Source organism: Colius striatus, chromosome Z (assembly GCF_028858725.1).
Source record: "Colius striatus isolate bColStr4 chromosome Z, bColStr4.1.hap1, whole genome shotgun sequence".
NCBI lineage: Eukaryota > Metazoa > Chordata > Aves > Coliiformes > Coliidae > Colius > Colius striatus.
In genome coordinates, this window is record NC_084790.1 from 61,596,455 (window position 1) to 61,611,087 (window position 14,633).

Consider the following 14,633-nt stretch of genomic DNA (forward strand, 5'->3'; position numbering starts at 1 on the left):
CCTACATGCAGTAATAATTAGTGCTTAATTCTGAAACAGAAACTGTAGTGTAATTGGTTTTGATTATTTGTCATCTGTGGCAGCTAGAGATCATAGAGGAGAAAGTCAGACAAATGAATACACTCAGGGAAGAGTCATTCATATCAGTGGACAGCATTTTGGGTACCCCCCAGGGCTCTTATCCCTGTGGCTAATTTGCGCTGCTGCAAATTTTCTTGCTCCTGGAAACAACTAACAGACTGCTTCCAGTTGCTGAATTGGACACTGCCTGTAGTATACATGCTTTTCAAACATTTACTTGGCTGCATCTGACTGAATTTATTTTCTTGCTGCAGATTTGAGAAGAAGTGACTGCATGCTAGGGAGGGTCAGTCCAGCCTTTGAAATAGAAATGGAGACAAGCACCGGAGAAGCTGAAGATGCAGATGAGCCTTTGGAGTATGACACGCGGCTGTGAAGCAGTAGCTGCAAGCAGAGTGCACATATTTACCTGCTCAACAATCTGCCCCTTATCACTGCCATGGGTAGGTCTAAAAGTAAAAACAATGCAGATGTCTGAGTGTAGCATCTGTCTGCCCTTGATAGACTCTATAGGCAAGACATAAAAAAATTTATGCTCCATTTCCATGCCCTTGTGCTGGTCTTTTTAAGTATAGTTCAGCGAATTGCTAGGAGTGGGTCACCCCTTACCCAGATGAACTGTCCTGTCAGTGCCTTCTTTTTTTTTTTAATTTCATTTTTTTAATTGAAAAAAAAATTAAAATGTGAGTTATGGTTCAAAACTCTGTTCTCTTAGATAGCTGACCGTGACAAGTATATTCAAAGGGAGAGTGATTTCATGTTTCTCTCTGTGATCTTTAGCAAAAAACTGACTGTACACATACATACAAATAATTCATTTTCAGAGGCAGAGTCCACTCAGAACCATGCTCACTTTTCTCTGGACGTAGGAGGCTCTTCAGAAGATTGCAGAATTGTTACTTTCTCTTTATTGATGACTTTTATGCAGAGATAAAGCAAGAATGTATGATTAAACAATAGCAGGTAGATAGAAAATTTTGTGGTAACTTCACTTTGAATTATTTTCATATGCTAAGCATAGGTTGAAGAATGAAGAGCTAGATTATGGCACCCACAGGCATCACTGACCTTTTTAATTTTGAGTTGATCAAATTGATAAATTTATAATCTTTAATACAAGCTTAAAGAAAAGCCTTGCACATGATTCAGCTTTCAACCAGGACCTGTCTATGCTTGTAATCTTTCAACTTCAGAATGTTTTAAAGTTGTAGTTGCGAACAAAAATTTTAAAAGTCACAAGGACAGTATGTTCCATTTGGTATTTAACCTCTTTTTGTCAATATCAGTCTGTATGTAGGACTTTAACAGTAGTTGTAGACGTTCACAAAGCACAAAAAGAAATTAAGTGCAATATGGTTGTTGTGGAACAAAGATTGAAATGAAGTGATCAGCAGAAATACCTTTAATACAACTAGTGTAGTGCCACAGATCACATTTATCATTAAAGAAACTTGATACTTTTGTATTTAGTAGAAATACCTAATGTGAAAATGTTAAGTCAACAGAAAATTTTCTACTTGAAAAAGAAACAAAATTATATTTCCAACGCAGTTGATAGTAAATTTTAATGTATAAAGGGGATATTTATTGTGATCTATCATTCATTTGGTATATTTAGAATCTGTCTTTGTACAGATATGTTCCCAGTTTTTATTGATTATGACTTTGATGGAGTTGAAGTAATCACCTATTCTGTTTTCATCTGAGATGCCTCCTGAAGAGATTTTTCTTGCTTTTTATATTTTAAAAAATAGTTTTATAAGATAATTTTAGTGGAAACCCCCCAAGTTTCTTGCTGTTTAGATTATAGTATTCATTATGTAGAAAAACATGTTTCTCTTTGGCTTTTTTGGAAGCAGTTCAATGTATTAGAGGGCTTAGCTTGTCTGTGAAAGAGATTGTTTAATTGCATTTTTACTGGATTTTGATCCTTTTGCTGGTAAGGTAGTAGTTCTACTTCCAGTGATTAAAATTTTAATCTTAATATTTTCCTTTAAGGAAGATACGTGCTTACATGCATACATATGTACTTTAAAGATAAAACCTTCTCATAAGGATCTCTTATGGTTAGTATACCTTTAAATTCAGTTAAGTTAAACGACATGTAAATATGTCTTTAAAGCTAAGGACAATTTAACTCGTGCCCTGATTTTTTTCCTCAATCACTTTACAAAGTCTGAACACTTATGTATTATATACAAAAACTAACCTATGCACCAGGCTAGGCCTGAGCACCTTTTGTTTCTTTTTAAGTTTTGGACATATGCACATATCATACTTCATATGACCTTTCCTTGACAACCTTCCTGTTGCCTTCAAGAGCAAGTGGCTTCTGCATTCAGAGCAATAGTTGTGAGAATATACCTCAGTGTAGATTCAACTTGTTCCTTCTTGTTGGTATTTGTGAAATTACGAATACTTTCCCCTCAAACTGGGGATACTTGCAAGATGCTAATCTTTGCTAGAATATAGTTGACATAAACATGTTTGATGTTTAACTTTACTCAGTGTGAACTGCTAATATGATGAAACAAGAAGAGGAAGAATTTGAAATTGCTTGGTTATATACTTGTATCCTAGTATTAATTTTCCCATGCATGGAGATGCTAAATTGATTCTTCTGGTTAATTATTTTTTGCCACACCACTGTTTTTGCATTTTTTTGGGAGGGTTGATTCACATTTCACTAAACTGTAAATTTGAGTATTTGGTTACAAATACAAAATTCCTCATAATTCAGTAGAGTTAAAATAATTTGAAAGAGTTATTTTAATTTCCTTGGAATCCTTGGAGTCTTTCTTACTACACATTCTGTACATTCTTTAAATTGTCTTTTGGTGTCTAACTCCTGGTCTCAGATTGAAGCCTTCACCCACTGAAAGTACGAAAATACTGGGCAGCGTTTAACAGGAACAGCAGTAAAAACCATGCTGAAACTATGGTGCCTGTGGAATGAATGATATGAAGGACAGGGTTCTTTCTGTGGCTGCTTGACAACTAATGAACGTGGAAGAAGAAATCTTGCCTGTCAAACTGTAGGGTTTTCTGATTAATAGTTTCAGTGATTGTTTTTGCTTAAAAGCACATACAGGAATTTATTTTATAGTCCTGATGGGACCAGGAAAAAAAAAAAGGAGTCGTGCTTGTTTTGCTCAAATAGGTCAGTCAATAACATTCTGAAAAAAATTTGAAACCAAAGTATTTATAAACTCACATTTTCATATGAGCTTAAAAGAAGCTTACTTAGGAATTCAGTTGAGATTACTCAAAGCAAAATGTGTTTCTGGCAGCTTCTGCATTGGAGATGTAGTTTAAACATATGAAAAATATTCAGAAATTGCAAACCTCATTCTCAGGAAGGTGTTTTTTTCCATTTCTTTTATTCATAGTTGTGGTGTATCTGGGGATATTCATTTATTATTAATGTAATAAAGACAGAATGGATATGATATCTATATTTTCTAGAAATTGATTTGTATTATTGTGGTTTTGTCAATCTATTTCATACTGTTTCAAAGGAATAAAAGCATGTTTTCAAAATGTTTCTGTTCTTAACAGGTACAGAATGAAATAATATGTTTCAAAGTGACAAGGGAAACAGATGAAAGTAATATACATGACTGTTATTTTTATTTTTAATCTTAAAGTAATAAACAGGCATTAATTCAATATCATGTTGTTTCCAGCTCTCTTTTTTTTTTTTTTTTGAATGCTGTAGTAGCATTAATTTCTATTCTTGTAGTCAACATGCTTGCAGAAAGAATATATCTACACCACATCCCATAAGTAAAACTTTCATTTTACAGAAGCAGAAAATAGAGACCTTAAAAGATTTTAAAAAATTATTTATTAGATGTTACATAAACTATCAAGTTTTTTTGACTTGAGATGCAAGCTTGATTCTTAGAAAACTTGATATTTAGTAAATCAAATCATTTTTGCAGTTTTAAGAGAATATTATCACTTCAATCGGAGTCTTAATTTTTACTCTAGTTCTAGATCTGTGGTGTAAAAAGCCTGTACAGCCAGTAGCGTAAACAAAGCGCTGGTGTATTGCTGTTCCATTGACTTCATTGTTAAATGTGTCATGTTACCTACTTTTTTTATCTATCCTCCAGGATGTTGATGCTGGTCACTTTTTGTTTGAAAAAGTGATCTCTTATACAAAGAAAATTCTGCCTGGAGTGAACGAGGCTGTTACATCAACTATGATGTCAGCTCTTTCCTTGTTGCTAGACCTTTTGCAAGATGTGTTATTAATTTTGTAGCTTTTCTTTACTGTAATTGATATATCTTGCATTACTCTGGAAGATGACTTGATCTCCTAATTTATAATAAGTCTGGCTGTGTTCTTTGCATCAGGATTTTTGGGTAGATGACTAAAACCTTCTGTTTCTCATGTTGTCATTGAACAAATATGATTTGGATTTTGACAATGTACTGGCTGTCCAACATACCCATGGCTGACAGAATGAAGGAGGAAGAGGAAGAAGAGGAAGTGCAGGGGAAGTTGAAGTTTTGGAGAGCAGGCTAATTTCTGAACTTTTCTCCCCCTTGTTTTCTTTTTTGACTGAACTCTCATCCTGTGGAGATACTGCCAATATCATCTTGTTTCAGTGGTCTGTAGTATGAGGCAGACTATACTAAAGTGTGAAGCATTTGTGCATACCGTGAATCTCAGCTGGCCTGGTTGCAACAGGAAAATGTCTCACTTGACAAAGAAAAAAGACACTTCTTCTCAGCTGACTCCTGCTATGAACTTCAAAGTGTTACCTGACTTCTGAAAATGAGCAGCAAAGCCATGTGAACAAGGACAAACCATTAAATGAACACTGAGCTTTAACTTCACAATACACCGGCAAGTAAAAGTTGGTCAAACTGTAAGATCCTACCCAGGAAACGAGAACATTCAATTTCAGACAACCTCTGCAGAGTACCACAGATGATTAGTAGCTAGCTGTCTTCCACAATACAGGGAATGGATTTCACCTGAGATGACAAGTAAGTAGGGTATAAATGCTGACATTAAACTGAAGCTGTATAGAGTACTCCAAATCAAAGCATGAGCTGGTCTCACCTGAACTTGCAGCAAAGTGAAAGTCTTGGATCTGACTGAGCTCAACTGACTCTTAGATTAAATGAAAGTAGAAGATGACCGCAGATAATGGCAACCTGCAGCCACCTAGGGAAAGATTTGAGCTCTTGGGGCAATCACTTCAAATTAGGCCTGTAGCTGAGATTAAATAGCCATAATGCATAGAAGAGTTGACTGTGGCCACTTTTTATCTTTGAGTAGCACAAAAGGGCTGAGGTTGACCTGTGAGAATCATTAGCAGAATATGGAAGCAGAATATGGCCACCAAATAGTGATGAGAGGAGACCCAAAATGGACCTCAGATATCTTCTGTGAATCAAATTAAAGCACTCGGGATGGGAGACATAAATTTAGAGATCTTCATTGTTTACCAGCTGACCAAGGAGAGCAAAAGAGGTCCAGGGTAGTCTTGAAAGAGCCCATAACAGTAAATGAAAGTTAAAGATGGCCATGAATGATCCTTGTGCTACTAACTGGATTTAAGGCTAGCCTCATTCCACCCCGAGGAAATGTGGTCTGGATTAACTTCAGGTGAGCTCTTGGCACCAAAGAAGGTCAGATTGACTTCAAATGATTGTTTGGAGTAACTAATTGGAATTAAAGTTCATTTCAGATGACTCCTGTGCAGGTTAGTTCTGAATTTGACTTCAGCTAACATATGAAATGAAAACAAAGGCCAGGGTGACTTTGTGCAATTTACTGGGTGTAAAGATGACCTTCAGGCATCAAATGAGAGCAGCATTGACCTCAGATGACTACTGTCGTGGTTTAGGCCCATCAGGGAACAAAGGCCACGATTAGCCTAGTACCTAAGAGGCTGAGAATTGCTCAAGGGCAGGGAGGGCTTAATTGCCGCTTAAGGTTCAGGACAAAACAGACCAGGCCACTCGGCTTGGGGAAGAAAACAATTTAATGCAACATCAACTAAAACATACCCCCAAAAACCCAAAACATAACCAAAACGAAACAACACAGAGTAATACATCAATGAAGAGTCCAACCAGCCTTTTTAAGAACACCTTCTTGCCACACCTCCCCTCTTCCCGGGCTCAGAGCCCTGATCCCGGGGTTTTTACCCTGTCCCCTCCTGAACAGTTCGGGGGGCAGGCAGTGGGGGTTTCAGTTAGTCTGTTCCCGATAGCTTCTGCCGTTTGTCCCTCCTCAGGACGGGTGAACTCCACACCAGTCCTCCCTGCAAGTCCGTGGGGTAACTCACACACACGGCAGCCCTGCACGGGCTGCTCCGACGCGCACTTATTCCAAAGGCTGCAGCTCCTCTCTGCCTCTCGTGTGGGGCTGCTCTGCGGCGTGCAGGCTCTCCAGCACGGCCTGGGCCATGGCCGTCTCCCCACACAGTCCCTCGCCCGTCCGGGCTCACTCACATGGAGCTGCTGGTGGCTCTCAGTCCTGCCACGGATCTCCATAGGTTTCAGAGGTACAGCTTGTATTCTCGCCACGGCTTGCAGAGGGGTCTCTGGTCTATTGCTTCTCCTTCCTTCCTCCTTCTCTGGCTGAAGGGTCCGCGTGGTCGCCTCCATCTTGTATCACTCTTACACCTCCTGCCTCGCATTCCGAATTCCCGTCCCCTAAATAGTGATGGCAGAGGCGCCAGATTGGCCCAGCCGCGCCAGAGGTGGGTCTGAACCCAGGAGCTGGGGGAGAGTCCGCAAACTCTTTACCAGGTCTTCACTGCAACCCGCTCCCCCTGTTACTAAGCCAAAAGCTGCTCCTTGCTAAACCAGAACATTCCACCCCTCGCCTCTGCGAATCACTTATCCGAGAAAACATAAGGGAACCTGAACCACCTTCACAAATCAACACACAGTAACTAAGATCAAACAGAATCAAACACTTCCCCGTGAAAATAAATGATATACACATAGCACAATAAATACACATAAATAAAAATCCACCCCTAGACACAAGGTAGCCTCACCCAGTCGCCTGTCTTGTCCTTTACCACTCCCAATTCACCATCCTTATCACAAATCCCAATCTCCAGCAACTCGAGGCCCCACGTTGGGCGCCAAAAATGTCGTGGTTTTGCCCAGCTGGGAACAAAGAGCCACGAGGGTGCTCGCTCACTCCTCCCCTCCCGGTGGAGTGGGAAGGGGAACCAGAGAAAAAGGGGGAAAACCCGCGTAGGTTGAAATAAGAGCGGTTTAATAGAACAACAATAAGAATGAACAGGTTCAGAGGGAAAAAGGAACAGTTTTAACAGTACACGAGGGGAATATACAAAAGGAATGGCGCGTGCCGCGGCTGCTCACCACCAGGGACCCGGCGCGACCCCTTCTGACCGGCAGCCCCGCCTGTGCTCCCCAAGCCCCTCCCCCGACTGGCTCCCTGCCTCTAGGTACTGGGCATGATGTCAGTATGGTATCAAATACCTGTTGGCCAGCCCAGGTCAGCTGCCCATGCTGTGCCCCTTCCTACTTCCTCATCAAAGTTAACTCTATCCTAGCCCAAACCAGGACAACTACTAAGTAGATCATTAGATATCTTATCATCCTCAGGTGACTTTTAGCTAATTTGCTAGCACTTGAGTCTCAATTAAGGGCTATTTGGACTTTAAGTGACCCCACACAAGTAATTAGAATTGATGTTTACCTGAGCTGACCTGTGCCACAACCATAGATGACCCTGCAGTGAGAGTTGCATCTCTGATTGAACTCAAATGACCTCAAACAGGAAACAAGGATCGTGATTGACCTGTAATTACCTCTTTGGCACCAAATAAAGGCCAAGTTGACCTCAAATGACAAACTAAGCAATTAATTGGATCTCAGATTTACCTTAAATGACCTCTGGTCATTGAACAAAGGCTGCACTGACTTCACATGAAACCCAACAGACTCTCTGGTTGACCTCAAATGAACTCTGGCTGCCTAATTGGATCTCAAATTGATTGCCCCTCCTCTCAATGAAAACAGTGTTGACCTTAAAGGACCCTTGTGAAGGTAATTGAAAGTCAAATTGACCTTAGATGATCTTGGTCTCCAAACAACAGCCTAGTTGACCTCAAACAATACCTTACCTATACCCAAGTCTTGTGATGATGTCAGATGACCCCCACCCAGGCAGGCTAATTGGCTCATAGACTGAGCTCAGATGACCTTATTGAGAAGCTCCATGAACTTCAGTGATCATAAGCAGATAAATCTAAAATAGTCCTGAGCAGGTACCTGGATCTCTTGTTCACCTCATCTGACATTTAGATGTATCTCAAGCTGAATTCAAACAGCCTGTAGGAAGACAATGGGGGATGATGACTGGTCTTAAAATAGACAAATGGCTCATATGTTGATGCCAAAAGACAGCAGGTTGCAAAAGCAGACCCTTTTCATCTGGAATTACCTTTAGGTGGCTGAATGGATCTCAGATTTACTTCAAATGACTCCTGGCAGCACACAAGGTCTTTACCGATCTTAGATCAAGGGTTGCCAACCATCGTCAATTGATTGCATCTCAAGTTAACCTCAGATGACCTCTGAACAAAATATGGGCTGTATTCACCTTGAATTAATACCAAAGTAGACCTTAGGTTATCCCTGTGAAATTCACTGGATGTACGTTTGACTTTAAGTGATTTGTTAGACAGAAAATAAGGCTCATGGTTGACCTTACCTGACTCCTTGCATGGATAAACAGCTCTGACGCTCACCTGAGATGACCCCTGGTCAGACAATGAGAGCTGGCTGACCTTGAATGACCTCTGTGCAACTAATTGCCTTTCACATTGACCTCAGATAATCTTTGTAGAGCAAATGACAACCAGGACTGACTTCAGCTCGTATAAACAGATTAGCTCCATTTGTAAGTATCCTGTGAAGTTCATCTAGTCCAAATATCTGCACAAGGCAGTTACAATTGACTCATGCACTTTCCTAGGTAAATTTTGGTTTTTCCAACAAGTGATATTTCTTAACTTTTCTCAGCATGTATCTAATTGTAGTTTCTTTGTTTCAACCTGTGCCCACTAAACCTCTTCCTGTGGAGCTGTTAGGAGATCACGGTTGCATTTTCTATTGGTTTCACTCCTGCCTTTTAATGTGTTTCTTGCTGCTGATAGCTCTGATTACCAGGCAGTGCTGTAGTGATGAGGCAAGTCTGACATCAAGCTGTGAAACAGGCTGCAGGTCAAGGTCTAGCCAGACATGGAGAGTGTCAAGGTAAAGAGCAAGCTTCCCAAGAGAAGAGATAGTCTCCCAAAAGGCCTTTTGACACATAGTTCTCACAGTTTTCTGATCCTGGGTTACAGCTGCACTGTGTCAGAGTAGATACAGCTTAACTACTACAGGTGGGGGGAAGAGATCACAGAGTCTGCTGGTGCCCTGACACAATATTTTTACCCCACTCTGTTAACTCCTTTTAGCTTTGTTCTTTAATGAACATGTGCAGGACTTTGCATTTGCTTTTGTTATACTTCACAACATTCCTGATGGCCCACTTGTTTTCAGAACTGTGTCTGACAAAGAGCTGAAGCTTCATCTCAAGTTTTTGTCCTACATTAACTTTCTAAGAGCGCACTCTGTCCAGTCATACTGGTTGTCTATTTAATTTTTGACAGAATTCCTAACAGCACTTGATCCCAACTTACCTGTTTCCCCAGTCGTGTGAGCTGAGGCCATGTACCTGGAAACTGTGGACCCAAGACAGACTCACTATGCCTCACTTCAGACTACCCCTGAGTGGCAAAAAAGGAGAGTTGCTTTCCACCAAGGACCACAATGTGTCAGTCTAATTTACTTCTGGTGACATCTGATTAACAAATCATAACCAACACTTAAACTGAAAGACTCTCTGACTGATAAATTAGTGCAATATTTGAGCTCCCTGTGTATTGTATTTAAGAGGAGAGCAGAAAGAGAGAGCCTATGCTGGACATGAACCCCAGGCTCCACTCAATATCAGGTAACCACTTCATACAAAAGACCATTTCCATGGTCCTTGTTCAAGAGAGAACAGCGGTACTTGACTTAGCTAACTGTTTGGTTTACAGACCTGTCAGGAACTGATCTCTGTTAATCCCAAATTAAAAACTATATCTCACCATATCTGCCCTTTTCTTTAGCCATGCAGACAACTGTATCAGTGTGTTACTTTAAAGCACCTCAGATCATAGCCATCAATATTTGATCTCTCAGGATTCCTAAGCCCAAATATGAGACATAAAATAATATTTAATCTCACATTGTCCCTGAATAATTAACTGAGTAATTGACCTCATGTGAGTTCTTTGAATTGGAGAAGTAAACGACCCTCTTGCACCTTAAGTAGCAAAACAGTGCAGTGACGCAACTGTAATTTGCATAGTAACCTCACTTGACTCCGTTACAAGAAGTAGTGGGTGGATATGATCTCAATTAATACCTTCCCTCCACCACCATCTGAAGATTTAAATTAGGCCAACATGTTAAAAGTTAATGACGTGAACAGCAAGCAGTGGTTGGCAGCTACCTCTGGAGAGTCTGGGCACCAAAACGTGTTGGAGCTTACCCTCAAACTTCTATTGACTAGGTCATATATTCTGCAAATGACTTTTTAAGGACATGAATATGAAGCTGTACCAGGTAGCTGAAATTCCTGAAGTTGTCTTCTGCCAGCTCTGTAGCAGGCTCTCTGACAATGAGCAGGTAGATTTCCTGTCATATTTTAGTGTCTCGCTGCATCTGCAAACTCAAAATTTCAATCTTCTGAACTGAGGACCCTCAGAATGTCCTTCATAGTTCTACACTACCCATTCAAGACATCACTTTTACACAATTCTGGTAAAAACCAGGTCTAAAAGAAGCCCACAGCTTCATCATTGACTTCAGTGGAGCCAGGACTTCAGTGTCCAAGTAAGATGTCTGTGTACCTAGCCATCTAACTCTTTCTCTGATACTCTCCTGCTGTTTTCCTCTTCCCTAAGATTGACTTAAATCAATGGCTTTTGAATCATAGAATGGTAGGGGTTGGAAGGGACCTTTAGAGATCATCTAGTCTAACCCCTCTGCAGAAACAGGTTCAGCTAGATCAGGTCCCACTGGAACACATCCAGGCAGGTCTTGAAGACCTCCAAGGAAGGAGACTCCACAACCCCTCTGGGCAGCCTGTGCCACTGCTCCGTCACTCTCATGGTGACATAGTTTTTTCTTATGTTTAAAATGGAACTTTTTGTGTTCCAGCTTCATCCCATTACCCCTTGTTCTGTTGCTAGATACAATAGAAAAAAGGGATGCTCCAACCTCCTGATACCCACCCTTTAAATATTTATAAATATTAATAAGAACTCCCGTCAGTCTCTTCTTTTCTGGACTAAACAGCCCCAATTCCCGCAGCCTTTTCTCATATGAAGGAAGTTCCAGTCCCCTGATCATCTTGGTGGCCCAGCTCTGGACTCTCTCCAGCACTTCCCTGTCCCTCTTGAGCTGAGGACCCCAAAACTGGACACAGGACTCCAGATGAGACCTCACCAGGGCAGGGTAGAGAGGGAGAAGAACCTCCCTTGACCTGCTGGCCACACACTTCTTGATGCATCCCAGGATGCCATTTGACTTCTTGGCCACAAGGGCACATTGCTGGCTCATGGTTAGTTTATTATCAATCAGGACTTCCAGGTCTCTCTCTGCAGAGCTGCTCTCCAGTAGGTCAATCCCCAGCCTGAATTGGTGCATGGGGTTGTTCCTTCCCAGATGCAGGACTCTGCACTTGTCCTTGTTGAACCTCATGAGGTTCCTCTCTGCCCAACTCTCATAACATAATAATAACATAATGATATAACATAATAATAACAATACAATAGCAACATAACATTATAACAACATATTATTGTTGTTATGATATTTTATTTTCATTTTAGTTAGTAAACTGTCCTTGTCTCAACCCATAAGTTTTATTTTTCCCCTTGATTCTCCTCTCCATCCCACTGTGGGGGGGGAGGGCATTAGCAAATGGCTGCACAGTGCTTGTTTGCTAGCTGGGGTTAAATCGTGACACCATATTTCAAAGAACATCAACCTCAGCTTCTTCCTTACTTATATTGGTTTTGTATCAGAAGTGGGAATACTTTTCTCTCCTGTATTCCACAATGTGACAAATATTTTGCAGATATCTTGTATTGTGCAACATACTTTCAACTAGACAAAAAGAAAAGTATCTCCTTCAAGTCTCCTAAGAAATTGAAACTGTGATATGTATTACTCACTTGGCTAATCCCTCCGTGGATGTTTAATATTTCCTTTACTTTAATAAATTTTGAACATATGGAACACCAATCATGCTTCTTAGCTGATGCAAGTGTACTCTGATAAAATATGACCGTGCAGCTACTGGAAAAATGTTAAAGTAAAAACTGGAACGATAAGCCTCTCTCCAACTTAGACAGTTATCCTTCCTCATACATGTAACGAAGTCACTTTACTCCAACAGAAATATTACAATCATAACGCATAGAGCAAATTGCTCTCATTGCAAATATGTCTGTGCAGAAAGGCCTACTACTGTGCACTATTGTATATGGCAGAGTGTGGAGGAGAGATTTTTGGTAAGTGTTGGGATAGAAGACTGGTACTTGCCTGGTGGGCAGAGTGAAGGTGATGGAGTTTGAATGGAAGTATGCCAGAATTACTTTCTTCATTTAGTGAAATTCTAGTATGAAATAGATATTGATCTAAAATTAATAGACTTTCTGGAGAGCTATACAGAGCTCTGATGTTCAAATTAAATTTCTGTAGACACATCTATATTACTATCCTTTAAGTACATAATAGATCATTATGAAACAAATTGGATAGGCTATGAGTACAGAATGGATTTGCTATCTTTTTCCTCTGCACAAATGTGTACACTAATTGGAAATCTTAGGATCCCAAGAGAGAAGTCAGACAGCTGGCTGTTTACCCTCTGTGTGCCAGCAACCTTCAGATAATTACTTCCACCTACCTATATTCTTGCTTCCATTTAATGAATATAACATGATTATTTATGTGAATGAGGATGAAACTGTGCATTTTGTGATCTCTAAATGTAACAGTGTTTGTCCAGATCCATGGAAGGACCGAAGGCACTAACAAAAGAAGAGTTTTAAGTTTTATGCTTTCTTCCATCAGCTTTGTCTGATTGCTAGAAGGAAGAACTTGAAAACAGCACATCAGAGATGCATAATTTTAATTACTGGACAGACAGAAAAGGTTTTGATTTATCACCATTGATTGCCATTAGGTGGGCATCAGGGTTTAGTTTTCTTAGAGTATGACACCTTCATAATAAAGAGCTTAGTTTTGGATTATTTTGTAGGTAATGGGATATTAGACTATATCCTATAGTCTCTCTTAGGGAGCACACAAACCCAACACTAGTCTCTTTCACTTGAATCTATTCCTCTTACCAGCAATCTTAATTTTTCATGGTCCGTACTACCATTCCTCACCTTCTGGTCTCTTTTATGAACTCTCGTCTTGGTTGTTTGGAGCATGATCTAAATGAAAGCCTCATTTTAGCAATCATAGAATCATATAACAGTAGAGGTTGGAAGGAACCTCTAGAGATCATCTAGTCCAAGCTCTTGCTAAAGTTCACCTCGATGAGGTCACACAGGAACGTGTCCAGGTGTGTTTTGAAAGCCTCCAGAGGAGACCTGGCACCCTCCCTGTGCCAGAGGCCCTTCTTACAGTAAAGAAGTTTTTCCTTATGTTTAAGTGTGTTCCAGCTTATGTTCATTAGCCTTTGTTCTGTCACTGGAGATAACAGAGAAAAGTGCCGCCTCATCCTCTTGACATCCACATTTAAATACTTGTCAATGAGGTCCCCCCTCAGACTCCTTATCTCCAGGCTGAACAACTGCAGAATCCACAGCCTTTCCTCATAAGAAAGATGTTTCAGTCCCCTGATATCTTGGTAGCTCTTCACTGAACTCTCTCTAGAATCTTTCCTGTACCTCACTCCACTTCTTACACTTTTTTACACCAGCAGCTCTGGTCTCACTCCACAACTTCTGCCCATAAGCTTTCATTCTCTGTCTCCTTACCCCCTTGCCATGGGCACTAAGTCCTGGATCCTATCTGAATGTCTCAGTCTTGTCCTTGGTCTTGATGCTTTGGGCTAACTACAAAGGGAGAAATGATGGGGAATTTCTGCCTCACCTTGGAAATATGTACTCAAAACAACAAATACATGAGCAGGCTGCTACTGTGTTTGCTTCTCTGAGCTATCTGTTTGAGTGTGAACACAAAATTATTCAGTGTTCCTTCAGAGAGGTCTAAAGTAGTGCACTTTTTAGCCATGATTTGAAGCCTCTTGGTCCTTTTGGGAAGTAAGCTGAAACTTTTTACTGTTGTAATAATGGTTTAGTTTTTCACTCAACAGGCTGTTTAGAAAACTAGATGGAAGATTTGGCAGCTAGAATGGGCCACCATGTTATACAGAATTGAAAAGAAAATGAGAATGGAAATCTTAGCAGGCACTATGATCTCCT

General features: G+C 40.4%; 1 protein-coding gene across 5 annotated transcripts in view; it reads left to right on the top strand.

The window, feature by feature from the left end:
• The window catches only part of TRPM6 (transient receptor potential cation channel subfamily M member 6), a 110,181-nt gene extending 106,489 nt beyond the window's left edge, over positions 1-3,692 (top strand). For 4 of the 5 annotated variants that reach the window (XM_062017315.1, XM_062017316.1, XM_062017317.1 and 1 more), the window contains exon 39: positions 336-3,692. In XM_062017315.1, the coding sequence (XP_061873299.1) occupies positions 336-457 (122 nt within the window). In that variant the 3' untranslated portion in view covers positions 458-3,692. The remainder of the gene's footprint in view (positions 1-335) is intronic. The other variant, XM_062017320.1, reaches the window with a different exon arrangement.
• The last annotated feature ends 10,941 nt before the right edge of the window (positions 3,693-14,633 follow it).